General features: G+C 45.2%; 1 protein-coding gene across 1 annotated transcript; it reads left to right on the forward strand.

Annotated features, from left to right (window-relative positions):
• The first annotated feature begins 9,085 nt into the window (after positions 1–9,085).
• On the forward strand, positions 9,086–18,499 carry rpl34 (ribosomal protein L34). Its single transcript, XM_041192912.1, has 5 exons — positions 9,086–9,152; positions 11,238–11,311; positions 11,808–11,907; positions 16,316–16,419; positions 18,370–18,499. Exons 2-5 carry the CDS (start codon positions 11,247–11,249, stop codon positions 18,452–18,454), a joined length of 354 nt encoding a protein of 117 aa, XP_041048846.1. The 5' UTR covers positions 9,086–9,152; positions 11,238–11,246; the 3' UTR covers positions 18,455–18,499.

The following is an 18,499-nucleotide window of genomic DNA, read 5'->3' on the forward strand; positions in this document are numbered from 1 at the left end:
TCATCTCTGCCCAGCCAGAAGCAGGTACAGGCCTCAGTTGAAGGAATTCAGTGAGCCAGCATCCACTGCACAAGCTGTCAGCCTGCTCCACGGGGTCCACTGTTCTCTGGGGAGAGAAGAGCAACTTGATATCCACTTAGGTCTGGTCCTTACATAGCTCTGCCCCTGGTTCCTCCTAACCTGTTCGATCTGGCCCCTTCATTATTTCATAAAACATAATCAACCACAGCAGAGAGGTCCTCAAGATTAAAAGGGTTTAGATCAAGTAAATAATGATAGATTGTTTTCAGTTAGAGACAGCACAAAGCTCAGATAGAAGAAGAATTAAAGGAGGGTGGATGAGTGGAAATTTCTTTACACAAAGGGTTTTTAAACTGTGGTATTCTCCGCCACAATCCTTGATTACTGAAACCACAAAGCTGCTACTGACACCCCCCACCATGTGCAACACCAAGAGAGATTGACTAATAACATCATATTTACATGGTTATGCAAAGAAGAGCATAATTTAATTATGACATACATGTAAGGAAATCATATCTGTCAGCCAGTGACAGAGTGAGGCCAATTACTTTATTATTTTGCGATGCTTTAATTAAGAATGAAATTGTTTTGAAGATTCTTGTATCTTGCTGTTTTCTCTTCTTATGTCAAAGTGAACTCTCAAAGGAATAATATGTCCAAATATTCAAAAAAAGATTAACTTTGTGTTGTGTTCATGTGCAGCCCATGAAGCATTGGGTTAATATTTTAATATCCTTGAACTATGTTTTTAATGAGAAATCAGAGTCTTCACTACACTCCTTTTTTAAAAGCTTTTTTTGAAATTCATTCTTTCATGGGATCTGGGTGTCACTAGCAAAATTCATCATTTATTGCCCATCCCAAAATGCCCTTGAGAAGGTAGTGTTGAGCTGCCTTCTAGAACCACTGCCGTCCATGTGGTGTAGGTACACCCACAGTGCTGTTAGGGAGGGAGTTCCAGGATTTTGACCCAGCCACAGTGAAGGGACGGTGATATATTTCCAAGTCAGGATGGTGAGTGACTTGGAGGGGAACTTCCAGGTGGTGGTGTTCCCATGCACCTTGTCCTGCGAGGTGGTAGAGGTCACAAGTTTGGAAAGTGCTGCCGAAGGAGTCCTAATGAGTTGCTGCAATGCATCTTGTAGATGGTACACACAGCTGCCACTGTGCATCGGTGGTGGAGGGAGTGAATGTTTGTGGATGGGGTGCCAATCAAGCGGGCTGCTTTGTCCTGGATGGTGTCAAGCTTCTTGAGTGTTGTTGGAGCTGCACTCATCCAGGCAAGTGGAGAGTATTCCATCACACTCCTGACTTGTGCCTTGTAGATGGTGGACAGGCTTTGGGGAGTCAGGAGGTGAGTTACTCACTGCAGAATTCCCAGCCCCTGACCTGCTCTCGTAGCCACAGTATTTATATGGCTGGTCCAGTTCAGCTTTTAGTCAATGGTAACCCATAAGATATTGATAGTGGGGGATTCAGAGATGGTAATTCCATTGAATGTCAATGGGAGATGGTTGGATTCTTTCTTGTTGGAGATGGTCATTGCAAGTAACTTTTGTGCCTCACATCTGCCCAAGCCTGAATGTTGTCCAGGTCTTGCTGTATATGGACATGGACTGCTTTGGTACCTGCAGAGTTGCAAATGGTACTGAGCATTGTACAATCATAATGAACATCTCCATTTCTGACCTTATGATGGAAGGAAGATCATTGATGAACCAGCTGGAATGGTTGGGCCTAGGCTCCACCATGAGGAACTCCTACAGCAATGTCCCAGGACTTCAACAACCACAACTATCTTCCTTTGTGGTAGGTATGACTCCAACCAGTGGAGAGTTTTCCCCTCGATTCCCATTGACTCCAGTTTTGCTAGGACCCCTTGATGCTGTACTCAGTCAAATACTGCCTTGATGTCAAGGGCAGCCAATCTCACCTCACCTCGGGAGTTCAGCTCTTTTGTCCATATTTGGACCAAAACTTTAATGAGGTCAGGATCTGAGTGTCCCTGGCAGAACCCAAACTGAACATCAGTGAGCAGGTTATTGCTGAGTGAGCACCACTTGATAGCATTGTCGACAAACCCTCTTCCATCACTTCATTGATGATGGAGAGTAGACTGACGGGGTGGTAATTGGCCGGGTTGGATCTGTCCTGCTTTTTGTGTACAGGACATACCTGGGCAATTTTCCACATAGCCGGGTAGATGCCAGTGTTGCAGCTGTACTGGAACAGCTTGGCCAGGGGCGAGGCAAGTTCTGGAGCACAAGTCTTCAATACTATTGCCGGAACATTGTCAGGGCCCATAGACTTTGCATTATCCAGTGCTTTCAGCCACTTCCTGACATCACGTGGAGTGAACAGAATTGGCTGAAGACTGGCATCTCCGATGCTGGGGACCTCCAGAGGAGGAAAGATGAATCATTGGGCAGAATTTTATGGCCCCGTATCAGCAGGGAACAGGGCCGTAAAATGTGGCGAGACATTCTAAACCCCATTGACTTCAGCGGGAACATAAACTTCCACTGTCGTAAAATTCTGCCCATCCACTCGGCACTTCTGGCTGAAGATTGTTACAAATGCTGTAGCCTTATCTTTTGCACTGATGTACTGGGCTCCCCCATTATTGAGGATGGGGATATTTGTGGAACCCATCCTGTTATTAATTGTTTAATTGTCCACCACCATTCATGACTGGATATGGTGGGACTGCAAAGCTAAGATCTGATCCATTGGTTGTGGGATCACTTAGCTCTGCCTATCACATGCTGCTTCCGCTGGTTAGTATGTAGGTAGTCCTGTGTTGTAGCTTAACTAGGTTGACAACTCTTTTTTAGGTATGCCTGGTGCTGCTCCTGGCATGCCCTCCTGCACTCTTCATTAAACCAGGATCAATTCCCCTGGCTTGATAGTAATGGTTGTTTGGGGGATATGCCGGGCCATGAAGTTAAAGATTGTGGATGAATACAATTCTGCTGCTGCTGAGGGCCCACAATGCCTCATGGATGCCCAGCCTTCAGTTGCGAGATCTGTTAAAAATCCATCCCATTTAGCACCGTGGTAGTGCCACACAGCACGGTAGAGGGTATCCTGAATGTGAAGATGGTACTTCATCTCCACAAGAACTGTGCAGTGATCACTCCTGCCAGTACCGTCATGGGCAGATGCATCTGCAACAGGTAGATTGGTGAGGACGAGGTAAATAGGTTTTTCTCTCTTGTTGGTTCCCTCACCAGCTGCCACATACCCGGTCTAGCAGCTACATCCTTTAGGATTTGGCCAGTTCGGTCAGTCATGGTGCTACCGAGCCACTCTTCTTCCAACTGGTGTTCAACAAGGAGGAGTACTGATTCATTAGGTGAGGAAGGCACAGGTCGGTGGGGGTGTGGGTAGGCAGCAAACTGCAAGATGTTTCTTTGGCCATGCTTGACCTGATGCCTTGAGATCTTATGGAGTCCAGAGTCGATGTTGAGAACTACCAGGGCAACTCCCTCTTAACTGTATACCGCTGTGGCACCACCTCTGGTGGGTTTGTCCTGCCGGTAGGACAGGATATACCCAGGGATGATGATGCTGGTGTCTGGCTCATTGTATGTAAGGTACGATTCAGTAAGAATGACAACATCAGGGTGTTGCTTGAGTAATCTGTGAGACAGCTCTCCCAATTTTGGCACTAGCCCCCAGATGTTAGTCAGGATGACTTTGCAGGATTGACAGGGCTGGGTTTGCCTCTGTTATTTCTGGTGCCTAGCTCTATGCCAGGAGATCCCCTCTAGTTTCATTTCTTTTGGACTTTGCAGTGGTTTGATACAACTGGGTCATCCAAAAGACAGCACCTCCAACAGTGCAGCACTGGAGTGTCAGCCTTGATTTTTCAGCTCAAGACCCAGAATGAGACTTGAACCCAGAATCCTTTAATTCAAAAATGAGTGTCCAATCAGCTGGACCACAGCTGGTGCTAACTGCAGGGTTTTTTTTTGTTTTAATTTTAACACATTTCTTACCCCACTCGCTTCCGACCTCTTGAGCCAGAGGTTGTTCTACAAGCAGTTGGTGAGACTGATGCGTGAGATTTGGACTGGCGACTGAACTGGGTGAGCACTAATGGGCCTGATTATACAGAGGCGTTCAAAATCATGAGGGTCTAAACAGAACAGATAGAGAGAAACTGTGCCCATTGGTAGAAGGGTCAAGAGCCAGAGGACACACAGATTTAAGCCGATTAGCAAAAGAGCCAAAGGTGGCATGAGAAAGCATTCTTTTTAACACAGTGAACTTGGAATGCGCTGCCTGAGAGGATGGCGAAGACAGATTCAATCGTGGCTTTCAGAAGGGAATTGGATAAACACCTGAGGATAAAACAAAGTTTTGCAGGGTTATGGGGAAGGGGTGGAGGCATGGGACTAGCTGAATTGCTCTTGCAGAGAGCTAACATGGATATGATGGGACGAATGTCCTTCATCTTTGCTGTAACAATTCTGTGATTCTATGATGGGCTTCGCTCAGTCTTCTTGTGTGCTCATTGCCCTCTCATTACCTGGGGGGGCTTGATGTTGGTACAATCCGTCTGTACCAATGTTGCAGTGCATTTTAAACTCACCCCACCTTCTGGGAGTGGGAGAAGCCTCCAGCTTGAAAACATCTCACAAAGATTTCCGACTCCTCACCTTCGGTCATCTGAACTGAACCTTTCATTCTGAGGTGGCTGAGATGTCCACCTGACTCATTGATATTGAAAGGTTGCTCTCTGGAGCCTTCTGTATGATGTCAGTTACTTAAGCTCTCTAGCTCCACCCACAAGGTTAAGCAATCCAAAACCATAAACATGGATGAGTGAACAAACTAACACAATCAAATTCACATCACTTAAACCATTGAACATTACATTCCCCAACCCTGGATTGAAATCCAATCATGTGCTTTGGAGGATGGATTTCATTGATTATTTGGTGTGCCGTTTGTCAGCAGCCATTGTTACTGAGATGCAGAAGTATGGTGCCCACCAAGGAGATCCGGTTTTTAACAAGATAACATTTAAGACCCATTATCAACAGACAGGAGGGTTTTAGGACAGAGAATTGCATGAGCCTATCTTAAGTTGACTCCCACTATCTGACGCCAGGGGCCGGATTTACCCTGCGGGGTTCAGGACACTAACAACTGGGTCACATGGGGGTCAGAAGACCATACTATGTGGCTGTGATTTCCCCGAATTTAACGGTCAGCAGGTGGGCTCGCCATCCAGCTAAGGACAGTGGGCGGGCTCTCAAAGCTAGAAGGCCGATAAGTGGCCTTCCAGCTTGGATGAAGCAGCAGGCTGCCTTTTCAGGTAAGAGAGAGAGAGAGGGGTGGGGGGGGTGGTGGTGGGTGGTGGTGGGGGGCATCTCAAGATGGAGGCATCCTCTCCGCAACTATTATAATTTTAAAATAAAAAAAACCCCTTAGCAACCAGGGCACCACTGTAGGAGGAATACCCATCCACAGAGTGACCTGTGGCTGCAGCTGAAGACGGGCAGGAAAGAGGGACCTCTCAGGTCCAGGCATCCGACAACTCCAAAGGCCCAGAGGCAGACTGGAAAGTTCCAGTGAACCTCTGACAGTAGGCCTTTAAAGAGCCTCAATTGGCCAACTGCCATTTTCAGGAAAATAGCCCCGGGCAGGATGGGTCCAGCAATGCCAGCCCGTGTCACGAAATTCTGTGCCCACCTGCACCCATGCCCACCCCAATAGGGGCCAGCCCCAGGACACAACAAGGTTGTGTGAACACACTGCAAATTAAAATAAGGAAATAATAATTAACCCCCACACACAGCGCTCCCGACCCACAAAACGTGAACTACAACCCTGCTACAGGTAATTGATTTTTTAAAAATTTACTTTCATTCATAACTTCAAAGCAGATAGTGTCAATGCAGTTGGAAATTGATATGTAAAACGGTCACATCAGTTAATGATTGACAACACATTGGATAACCAATGATTTTAAAAACTCTATTCAACCTCGCTTTTTGCAAGACCCATTATCAGCAGTGTTGGATTTTGAATTCTAGGAAAGAGAAGGAGGAAGGACTTGCATTTTTACATCAATGTTCACGACCTGAAAACATCCCAAAGTGCCTCACAGCTTTTTTGGAAGTTTAGCCACTGTTATAGTCAAGGAAACACGGCTGCCAGTTAGGGCACAGCAAGATCCCACAAGCAGCAATTAAATAGGCCACAAGATGATCAGTTTTCGGTGTTGGCTGGCAAACAAGTGGCATCTAGGACAGCAGAGAGAAATCCAAAATAGTGCCAATGGATCTCATACGTCCATCCAAGAGGGCAGATGGAGTCTCAGTTAATGCCTCATCCAAAAGATGGCGCCTCTGACAATGCAGTAGCCCCTCAGTACCAGCGTCAGTTTGGATTCTGCGCTCACGTCTCTAAAGTTGGACTTGAGCCCATGGGCTTCTGCATCAGAGCTGAGAGTGCTTCTAACTGGATCACAGCCTGGAGCTCTGGCAACACCACCCTTGAAATTCCATGATGCCATTGCACCCACAGAAATGAGAGGGGGCTGTTTCTGCGCCCAGCTTCGGTTGGCTGCTGACCCCAAAATGCGGGGTAGGGGTCATTAAAAGCACTTGAGATGAGCAGGCCGCCCATCTCACAGAGGCAGCAGACCTAGGAGTGGCAGCAGGGGGCATCTCGAGGCCTCTGTGATAAAGTCCCTTTCTCCTCTTCTTTCTCTAGGGCCCGAGTGGAGGCATTGCCATCTGCCAGTGAACAGCTAAGTTCCTTCTGGACCTACGCGAAGCACTTTGGACGAATTTCCTGAGGTACCTGGCAACGCCCACAGCAACGCCTCCAGAGAGCTGGAGAAATGCAATCGGAACAGGTGCAGAAAGTCTCTTCCAGAACAAATTGCTGTCAATTTATGAATGGTGCAGATTGCAGTTCCAGTCCACCTTTTGGTCACTTTTAAAGCGAGAATTGCACTCCCGGGATTTGTGCAACTTCTATACTTCTGTTTTTAGGAAAGTGAACACACATTTGCTGTACATAAAGTTTTTCTTAGTGTAACAGCCGCCTGTGATTCACATTGATAAAGAAATCACAACAGATTGAAGCCTCATTTCTTTTGTGACTGAATTATGTTTGCAAGCATTTGGAGAATGATGATTATTCATAAGTGTATTATCTTTTAAACAATAACTTGCATTTATAAAATGTCTTTGACTCAACAATGTGTCGGGCAAAGTGGATGCCAAATGAATAAGGGAGAGGCCATGGAATCAATCATAGCAGGATTACAGCACTGAAGGTCATCATGCCAGTGCAAGATCTCTGTAAGAGTAACACAGCTTGTCTCACTCCCCACACTTTTCCCATAGCCCTGCAAATTTGTTCCCTTCAGGCGCTTATCCAATTCCCTTTTGAAAGCCCTAGTTGAATCTGCCTTCACCATGCACTAGGCAGTGCATTCCAGATCCTAACCTCTCACCGTGTAAAAAAAAGATTTTCCTCATGTTGCCCATTGTTTTTTTCTCGCCAATCACTTTAAATCAGTAAAACAAAAACAGAATTACCTGGAAAAACTCAGCAGGTCTGGCAGCATCGGCGGAGAAGAAAAGAGTTGACGTTTCGAGTCCTCATGACCCTTCTGAAGGGTCATGAGGACTCGAAACGTCAACTCTTTTCTTCTCCGCTGATGCTGCCAGACCTGCTGAGTTTTTCCAGGTAATTCTGTTTTTGTTTTGCATTTCCAGCATCCGCAGTTTTTTTGTTTTTATCTCACTTTAAATCAGTATCTGGTTCTTGAGCCACCTCCACAGGTGGGATTTTCCACACTAGCCCACTGCCGGGAACTTCCTGTCCCACCGCAAATCACTGGACTCCTGGCTGGGTTCCCGCCCGTGAGGGGGCCGGAAAATCCCCGGCCCACTGATGGAAACAATTTCTCCCTACCTATTTGGTCGTGATTTGTCAGGAATGTTGAGTAAAATCCCAGTCGAAGAGGCGGGTTTTAAGGAGGAGACGGAGGTGGAGCTTAGCTAAGGAATTTCAGCGAGCGTGGCCTTGTTTTTGAAGGCTTTGCTGCCAGCGGTGGGCTGAAAGAAGGAGTGATGCAGCAGGGGCTGTAGTCAGAGGAAGGCAGGCTCCTTGGAGAGTTGTAGGACTGAAGGAGTTTTCAGAGATATAGAGGGGCAAGACCATGGAGGGATCTAAACACATAAGCTAACTCACGACAATAGCTTTGCTCTTATCATTTCCTGCCCAATATAGAAGACTTGATTGCTTTAGATTGTGGCCTGAGAGTGGGCTGATGGCCAATTTAGCTACTCTCACCAAGATCAGGACCAGTGTGTTGATGCATGTGTGCACAAATTGGCAGCTAGCCAACTTTACCTACAAATTTAAACAACAGAAAAAAAGAACTTGCATTTTATGTACTTTTCACAATTTCAGGACATCCCAAAGTGCTTCAGAGCCAATGAAGTACTTGTTGGAAGTGTATAGTCGCTTGTACTGTAGGAAATGCAGCTGGTAATTTGTGCACAGCAAGCTCCCACAAAAGGCAGTGTGAAAATGACCAGATAAATCTGTATTAGTGATCTTGGATGAGGGACGGATGCCATCGATGCTGGAATGCATGTGCAATGGGATCTTTTACATGCACATGAGAGAGAAGGCAGGTTCTTCAGTTTAACATCTCATCCAAAAGCTGGAACAGTGACAATAGTGACTCGCTCGCCTCGTTTATTTTGTTTATGCTGGAAGTAGAGATTTTCATATAGGAATAAGTTCTTTGTGTTTACCCTTGAAAATAGAGTGCAATTTAAAATGACAAATGGTGTCATTGCTAACAATGTTAATGGAAGAAGAACTAGCTGTGTTTAACTTTGAAAATCGATTATAATTTAAAATGACAAAGGGTGTCATTCGTTACATAAATGGGAAAAGGATTAGCAGCTTTGAGCATCACCACTTCCCAAGATCTCCCAGCCTAAAGCAGCTGCCGTACAACAACATGGCAGCGCCCATGAGGCCCCGCGACGACACGTCATTCCGTACATCCGCTTTTAGTGGCTCCACTTGAACTTTGCCCTACATCTACTTCCTCCTTCCTTTTCCGGTGACGTCGGGTGCAGGTATGGTGCTGGTGTTGTCTGCCGGACGATCGGGTGCCATCCGCGGTGATCGGGCACCGGTTCGGCCGGGGCCCCGCGGGTTATCGTCCCCCCGAAGCAGAGGGCTCCTCCGGGCCGGATATTGGCGGACGGTTGAGTTTGTGGAGGCCGAGGCTCCCGGGGGGATGAGGCGGGCCGGCGAGGGGATCGGAGCCTGTCTGAGCGAGGCCTGGATCCCCGAGGCCGCTAATGGGGGGGGTGGTGGTGGGTGCTGCGGCCGACCCGGAGCTTAGGCCTCATCCTTGGACGTCCCAAAGAGTTTCGCAGTTAATGAAGTACCTTTTTGAAGTGTTGGCACAGTTATAATGTAGGAAACAGCAGCAGTCAAATGTGTGCACAACAAGATCCCACCAAAATCAGATCATCTATTTCTGCAATGTTTTTTTGTAGGATAAATATTGGCCAGGACAGAGGGAGAACTCCCATGCTGCTTTCGGGAATAGCCCATTGGACTTTATATGTTCACCCCAGAGGGATGGCTTAAGGTCCCACCCAAAAGACGGCTCCTCAGACAGTGCAGCTCTCCCTTGGTACTGCGCAGATCTCTCGGCCGTGGCATGGTTGGATTACCCTCTTTGAGTCAGAAATTTGGGAGCTCAAGCCCCACTTCAGAGACTTAAGCACGTAATCCAGTCTGTAGGCATTTAGCCATGCATAAAGCTGCGGTAAACTGTTTTGAGATGTGCTCAGATTTTAAAGCTCTCATCCTTGTTTTCATATTCCTCTGTGATCTCACCCCTCTGTTTCTGTGCAATCTCCAGCTCCATGACCCTCTTGAGATATCTTCACCCCCTCCAGTTCCTGGCCTCTTGCATATCGCTGATTTTTATCACTCCACCAAAGGTGACCATGCCTTCAGCTGCTTAGACCTCAAGCTCTACACCTCTCCACCTCTTCCCCCTCTCCTATAAGTTGCTTCTTAAAACCTACTTCTATGTCCAAGGTTTTGGTCAACTGCCCTAATATCTCCTTGGTGGCTCGATGTCAAATTTAGTTTGAAAACAGTCGTGTGTCGGGACATTTTATTGCATTAATGAGAATTTAGGATGCAGATTTGCCTCCAATGTGGGCATTTGAGCAGCACATTGTGGTGATTCTTGAAGCTTTTTCATGAATTTTGGGGTGGGTGGAATGGAATAAGGGCTGAGATTGCAAGATCAGCATAGTCACGAGAGGGAGTCTGTCCCAACTTATCTAACCAGAAAAACCGCTGAGGAGTATCTGATCCTAGGGCTTTGCCTTCCACTGCTGTATCTGGGCATCTACTCCAATTGTTCACTTTTTACTGCTGAAAGCTTCCTCCTGATACCTTTCTATACTTTTTACCACTTTGACCATGTCTCCTTGACCTACCGCTGTGACTCAAAGTACCTGTAATATTCTGAATTTACTTTTCTCATGCCATTTACTTCTTAGAATCATTGAATATTACAACAGAAGAGGCCATTCATCCGTCCAATCTATGCCTGATCTTTTGAAAAGCAATCCAATTGGTCTCACTCAGCACAATCCCCCGCCCCCACTCCGTTCCCCTGTGTGCCTGCAATCTTTTTTCTCCTTTAAGTATTTATCCAGTTGCCTTTTGAAGGCTCCTATTGAATGTGCATCTTGTATATCTCTGTATATTCTCGACTCAAAAATACTCCTTTCAAAGCTGAGGTGTCTCCGCTCTTCTAACACCAGGAATCAGCCTCTTGTCCGTTTTCTGCACTGCCTCCATTGATACTGCAGCTTGAGCCAAGTAGGAGCAGAGTTTCCAGTGTGTTTTTAACATCGATGTCGTACAGGGAATATTGGCTAGAAGCATGAAGTTGATCTGTCTTAACAGTGCCAGGTTTCCAAGGCACTGGACCTAATATTTGCCAATATCCCATCTCCTAGGTTTTTTTTTAACCAAGGTTATTTTTTAACATCCAAGTCAATAAATTATGTTGTTGCCAGAGAGCTAAACAGTGGGTTACATCTGTTGGTAAAACTCCTGAACTGTAAGGCTTTGCCCTGAAACTATTTAAATGGAAGTTTTGACTCTTTGCTTTTTTATTCCAGGTTTAAAAGATGGTTCAGCGCCTGACATACCGTCGTAGGTTGTCCTACAACACCGCCTCCAACAAGAAAAGATTGTAAGTACTGGCTGTAGAAGCAGGATGAGGCTTCTCAGTCTCTTGAGTCTATTTCCTCATTCTGTTAGATTATGACCCTCTGTATGTTAACTCCATCAACCTGTCATGGTCCTTACCTTACCTAACTCAAATCTATCAATCTGTTTTTGAAATTTTCAGTTGACTCTCACTCTGAACATCTTTTTGGGTAAGAGTTCTAGATTACCACTACCCTTAGTGTACAGTACATCCTGAACGGCCTGGCTCTAATTTTAAAGTTCTACCCTTTGTTCTGGCCTTCCTCAACAGAGGGAACAGGGTAGTCAGAGCGAAACCATCAAATCCATTTAATCAACTTAAACACTTCAATTTAATTACCCCATAATCTTCTATATTCAAGGGAATATAAACTGTCCAGATTAACCCTTTTGGCATTTGATGTTGTGTCTTGTTCCGGTAGGCGATCTTGCTGTTTATTTTCCTGAAAAAAACAATTATATTTTCCTTAATTGTGAAGGTCTCGCACACCCGGTAACCGCATTGTGTTCCTATACACCAAGAAAGTCGGCAAAGCACCAAAGTCTGCATGTGGCATCTGTCCTGGAAGGCTCCGTGGTGTAAGTAGTCAGTTTAATGCATGCGGTAGGGACTTTGGTTTGGAACAGCTTGTGATTTCTAATATGAGCTGCTGAAAGCTCATTGGATATTGAGGCATTGCAGAGTGCCTACTCTATAGTTGCAGTCTGGGGTTTTTATCTTTAAAAACATGCCAGAGTGTGGACTTATTTCCACAGTTTCCTGTTCTGATGCTCTATTGAGGTGCCCTCATTATTTACACTGGGGCAGCAAGAAGAGCTTTTTTTTTTGCTTAAGTTACAGAGTTTTGGTAGTGACTACTTTGGGAAAAGACTATATATATTTTTCCCTGGTTGGGGAGTCTGACGTGGGCCATCAATTTAAAATTGTCACCCTGAGGATGGAGGTTAAGGGACACTTCTTGGACATAAGAACATTAGAAGTTGGAGCACGGGTAGGCCAATCGGTTCCTCGCGCCTGCTCCACCAGTCAATAATATCATGGCTGACCTGATGTGGCTTTAACTCCAGTTTCCTACCTGTCCCCATAACCCTTGACTGCCTTGTCAATCAAAAATCTGTCACACTCAAGCCTTGAACATATTCAATGACCCAGCCTCCACTGCTGGCTGGGAGAGAAAATTCCAAAGACTGACAAGCCCTTAAGAGATGCAAGTCCTCCTCATCTCTGTCTTAAATGGAAATACCCTTATTTTGAAACTGTTCCCTCTAGTTCTAGATTCCCTCATGAAGAGAAACATCCTCTCAGCATCTAGCCTGTCAAGCCCCCTCAGGATCTTATATGTTTCAATAAGATCACTGCTCATTCTCCGAAACTCCAATAAGCAGGGACCCAGCCTGCTCAAACTTTTCTCACAAGACAACCCCTTCATCCCAGGAATGAGCCTCGTGAAGGACCACGAACTGCTTTACCATGTAGTTGAGGCGGAGGCCAGTGCATCAGTTAAGTGTTCAAGCAAAGGAAGTAATGGGGATAGCTGGTGAGAATGAGAGAGATTAGGGTTGTCGCAGCAAAAAAAATTGGCACAGCGAGAATGGTTTGAATGGTCTCCATCTCCATAAAAACTTCTAGGGACCTGTGCACTGAAAGAAGAAAGCCCTTATGTTGCGGGCTTAGAAATTTAATCCAGTCCTGTTTCTTTTGACTATGTTAGAGCATCATCAATCCTTACACGAACACCCCCATAGAGTTTTCTGCTATTTGCATTTATTGCTGACCATGATGTACTCTGCAAAAGCGGGCCTTTGTTATTTGGCTGGGGTGGGAGGATGCAGAAGGCCTGGTCCTGAATAGCTCTGCATTTGACAGAAGTGGGCTAACAAAAGATTAGCACCAACATGGATAGAATCAAGAGTAAAACTGGAATTCAAGTGAAAGATGCCTCTCAGTGCATGAGTTGAAATAATGCAACCACAGTCCTGGTTCATTATTTGAGTGAATTAAATATGTTAAACCTCAACTTTGGTATATTTTCCTGGGTTGAATTGGATATTAAGAGAAGTCTCCACACTTTTTACAAGAGTGATTTGTGGTGATAACCTTGTTAAATTTTGTTCTTGGGGTGAATGGTGTGATCATTCCATCACCTGATTTTTCTCCATTTTTTATTACGTGTTAAGCTGTAAACGAAATTGGAAATTGAATTAATGATGCACATTTAGATGTGAATAGCACCTTGAAGAATGGCTCATCTGGATGCTTGAATTTGTCACTTAAATAGCAGCCATTTGTACAGGCATCAGACTCATTGAAGATCCATCCCAAATGAAGTCTTTGCCTGTGAGTTTTCAGTTCCTTCCTAAATGGTCGGCCTGCATTTTGAAGTCATGTACAGTTGATAGGAGTCTTGTGGCGCCAGTAGATAGAATCCCTGTTTCGGAGCCAAGAACTCTGGGTTCAGGCCCTACCCTGAACTTGATGGCCATGAAAGGCATCTTCAGACCCATGGTGTTAGAGGCAAGGTACTAGCATGGATAGAAGATTGGCTGTCTGGCAGGAAGCAGAGAGTGGGGATAAGGGTGTCCTTCTCAGGATGGCGGCCGGTGACTAGTGGAGTTCCGCAGGGGTTAGTGTTGGGACCACAACTTTTCACTTTATACATGAATGATCTAGATGAAGGAACTGAGGGCATTTTGGCTAAGTTTGCAGATGATACAAAGATAGCTGGAGAGACAGGTAGTATTGAGGAGGTGGGGAGGCTGCAGAAAGATTTGGACAGGTTAGGAGAATGGGCAAAGAAGTGGCAGATGGAATACAACATGGGAGAAGTGTGAGGTCACGCACTTTGGTAGGAAGAATAGAGGCATATACTATTTTCTAAATGGGGAGAGAATTCAGAAATCTGGAGTGCAAAGGGACTTGGGAGTCCTAGTCCAGGATTCTCTTAAGGTTAACTTGCAGGTTGAGTCAGTAGTTAGGAAGGCAAATGAAATGTTGGCATTTATTTCGAGAGGACTAGAATATAAAAGCAGGGAGGTGCTGCTGAGGCTTTATAAGGCTCTGGTCAGACCACATTTAGAACATTGTGAGCAATTTTGGACCCCGTCTCTCAGGAAGGATGTGCTGGCCCTGGAGAGAGTCCAGAGGAGGTTCATGAGAATGATCCCAGGAATGAAAGGCTTAACATATAAGGAACGTTTGAGGACTCTGGGTCTATACTTGATGGAGTTTAGAAGGATGAGGGAGGATCTGATTGAAACTTACAGAATACTGAAAGGCCTGGATAGAGTGGACGTGGGGAAGATGTTTCCATTAGTAAGAGAGACTAGGACCGAGGGCACAGCCTCAGAGTAAAGGGAACACCTTTTAGAACAGAGATGAGGAGAAACTTCTTTAGCCAGAGAGTGCTGAATCTATGGAATTCATTGGCACAGAAGGCTGTGGAGGCCAGGTCATTGAGTGTATTTAAGACGGAGATAGATAGGTTCTTGATTGGTATGGGGATCAAAGGTTACGGGGAGAAGGCAGGAGAATGGGGTTAAGAAACATATCAGCCATGATCGAATGGTGGAGCAGACTCGATGGGCTGAATCTGCTCCTATGTCTTACGGTCTTCATAACATGGCCAAACAGTTTGAGTATCAACCTGCAAATCCTTCCAACACATAGCAATTCCTGGTGAGCCATGTGATGGAAAGAAAGTTAAAGCCTCTACCATCATTGTCCATAGCTCAAGACTGCGACATGCATGAAGTGTATGTTGCCACAGCAACTCGGGCTCCCTGAGTGAACTATAACACACTCGAATCTGAAAGGAGTGCACATCTGGTAATGAGCCTCATTTCAGTATAAATAACAGTAGCCGAGTAAAGGGACCTTTACTGACCTATACTATATCTGACACGGGATCTGACAGTCTCCTAAACTTGCCACAATAAACAAAATCAATTCGTAACATCCTATTTTCTTGAGCACAAGACAAACCCTGAGGTAATATTTTCCGATTGAAAAATTGATAACTGTATTATGAGAGGAGCACTGAAGAACATCAGTGCTTTTGATCATCACTGCATCCTAACTTTAATTGTGTTAAATTCTGTATTGTGGAATTTAATGTGCTGACATAGTTCCACTTCTTGACCAAAACACATTACTGTAAAAGTTGTTATTAAAGCCCAGCTGGTTCATTAATGCCCTTTGGGAAGTGAACCAGCAGGCTTTACCCAGTCTGGCCAGTTCCACACTGCATTGTTAACACCTGGTGCCCTGTGGCCATTTGGAGTGGACAGTAAGTGTTTGTTAGCTAGTAATTCCCATATATCGGAACAAATAAAGAGTCGCAGCACTGAACTTTTATCTTAACACATTTGTTCAGATTTATTTATTTCCTGTGCTTGGAGTAAGTGAGGTCAGTTCTATGCAGTGGAAAATTTATCACTTCAGGTATGCTGTCTTCTGATGTCATGTACTCCCAGGGTAACTACAGCAGAGCTAGAGGCAAATGGCAGCTCCTTTCACTCTGTCCTAACCTCAGAAGAGCACCCACACTGTACCAACGGAGCCTTTTTTTTATTTCCTTGACAACCAGCATTAGTCTGGGTGAAGTTTCCGATTAAGGACACTTTTTGATGCAACACTCATACTATCTATGTGCTGGATCAAGACTAATCAGACTCATTTCACATGGGATGCTTGCAGCCACAGGACACCCTCAGGCTGACTTGTCTTTGAACTGAGATGAAAAGCTCTGTTTGGTCCTCTGGGTCATGCAGTTCCTAGCTGTGTTTGAAGTATGTGGATAGGAGAGCCTACTTTGAATTTTGGCCAGATGTCTTAAAGCATTCTGCATAGGCCAGGTTGGTTTTTAATTGTTTTTGTAAGTCGATCTAATAGGGAAGTGTGTTCATTTTTGGTGCTGAATGTGGTCCTTTTGTGTTTGAACGGTTGACCAAAAATAGGTACTAACCAATTCCTCTTGAACTTGTGTAGATTCGGGCTGTTAGACCCAAAGTCCTAATGAGATTGTCAAAGACCAAGAAGCACGTCAGTCGAGCTTATGGTGGATCCATGTGCGCCAAGTGTGTGCGTGACAGGTAAGCTTCAAAATGACTTCTTCCTAATACTGTTTGTGATTGATTTATTAAACACTCCTTTCTGCGGCAAGCGACCCCAGACATGGAGTGTCGGGTGTCCTTGTGTGAGTTCAGGCTGACGGTGACTGAAGCGGTTCCACATCGGCCCTCAAGCAGCCTGTCGAAGCTCTGGGTAGTGGTGGGCACACTGGGTGGATTTTCTGTTGGCTGTAGTGGTGGGGAGCTATGGCATCATGATGACCCAGTCTGGGGAAAATGAGAGATACCTTCAAAGGTTTTGACAGGTGCTGCAGCACTATCAACTCTTTCGAGTACAAACCCGTTTCCATCTGTTCCTATTCAGATGAAGTTACTTTGTTTCATAGTTTGCCATTGTGAGATTTGAACTCTTGATCTTGGGGTTACAAGCCCAGTACCATAACCACTTGGCTATTTAGGCCAAGCTCTGCAGCGCTATCAACTTTTTCGAGTACAAACCCATTTCCATCTGAAGTTACATTTCATAGTTTGCCATTGTGAGATTTGAACTCTTGATACTCTTTTGAGTAAACCTGTTTCCATCTGTTTCAGATGAAGTTACATTGTTTCATAGTTTGCCATTGTGAGATTTGAACTCTTGATCTTGGGGTTACAAACCCAGTACCATAACCACTTGGCTATTTAGGCCAAGCCTACAGCGCTATCAAACCATACCCTTTATCAATTGTCTTAACCAAGCCAATTATACACAATGTAACTATAATTGAGCAATTGTTGGGCCAGCAATCTGTGTGGGGCCAGGGGAAGGCTGCTTAACGATGCTCCTGGCAGGTGCCCAAACCGTTGGAAATGTTGTTTTCACAAAAATGCAGGTAGGGCAAGTAATTAGTAATTATCGCAAGGGAGGTGGAGAACAAACGTAGGGAAGTTTTAGTCTCCTTATTTAGGTAGGGATATACTTTCATTGGAGGCAGTTCAGAAAAGATTCCTGCAATGATGGGGTTTGTCGTATGAGGACAGGTTGAGCCATACTCGTTGGAGTTTAGAAGCCTGAGCGGTGATACTATCCAAACCTTGAGTGGGCTTTATACTGAGAGGATGTTTCCCCTTGTGGGGAAATTTAGAACTGGGAGACAGTTTCAAATTAAGGAGCTCAGGGCTGTTAATCTATTCAGAGAGTGGTGGAGGCTGGATCATTGAATATATTCAAGGCTGAGTTAGACAGATTTTTGATTTACAAGGGTTATGGGGGGCAGGCACCAAATTGGAGAGAAGGCCACGAGCATATCAGACATGATCTTATTGAATGGCAGAGGAGACCCGAGGGGCCAAATAATCCACTCCTGCTCCTCTCTTTATTCGTTCAGGGGATTTATTGCCCATCCCTAATTTCCCATTTAGGAGTCAATCATATTTCTGTGGACGGGCCAGACCAGGTAAGAACGGCAGATTTAATGAATCAAATGGTTTTTTCATGGTCATCAATTTAATTCCAGATTTTTATTGAATTCAAATTTCACCATTTGCCGCGGTGGGACTCAAACCCAGGTCACCAGACCGTTACCCTTGGTCTATGGATTACTAGTCCTGTGACAATACCACTTTGCCATCACCTCCCCCTTTTGGACGTCCAACCTCCCTGCTAACTGCAGCGAATGGTTCCGGAGTTGCCTTTCTCATATCAAAATCAGCCTGAGTAGCCAGGCTCCACCCCAAACCCCATTGTAATTGTTGTAGGAAGGCCAACACGTAGTCTCGTGTGTGGCCCTCCCATTGTGACTCATGACCTGAATATGCCAGAAGCCAGGGGATTTTCAGCTCCTGCTGTTGATCGGTGATTCTGGAATGCAGGTCGCTTACAAGCACATGGGAAAGTGACTAACCAGGATTTTCTTCTCACTTGCGCTCTGCTGTTGAACTGCCTAGTAGTTCCAAACTTTGGACTGATGTGCATTTTTTTTTTCTTTTCAGAATTAAGCGTGCATTCCTTATTGAGGAACAGAAGATAGTGGTGAAGGTGCTGAAGGCCCAAGCACAAAGCCAGAAATCGAAGTGAACCATCTAGTTTTGTATAAACATGGGAGTAAAAAGCTAATTGGAA

The sequence above is a fragment of the Carcharodon carcharias genome, chromosome 1 (assembly GCF_017639515.1).
Source record: "Carcharodon carcharias isolate sCarCar2 chromosome 1, sCarCar2.pri, whole genome shotgun sequence".
Taxonomy (NCBI): domain Eukaryota; kingdom Metazoa; phylum Chordata; class Chondrichthyes; order Lamniformes; family Lamnidae; genus Carcharodon; species Carcharodon carcharias.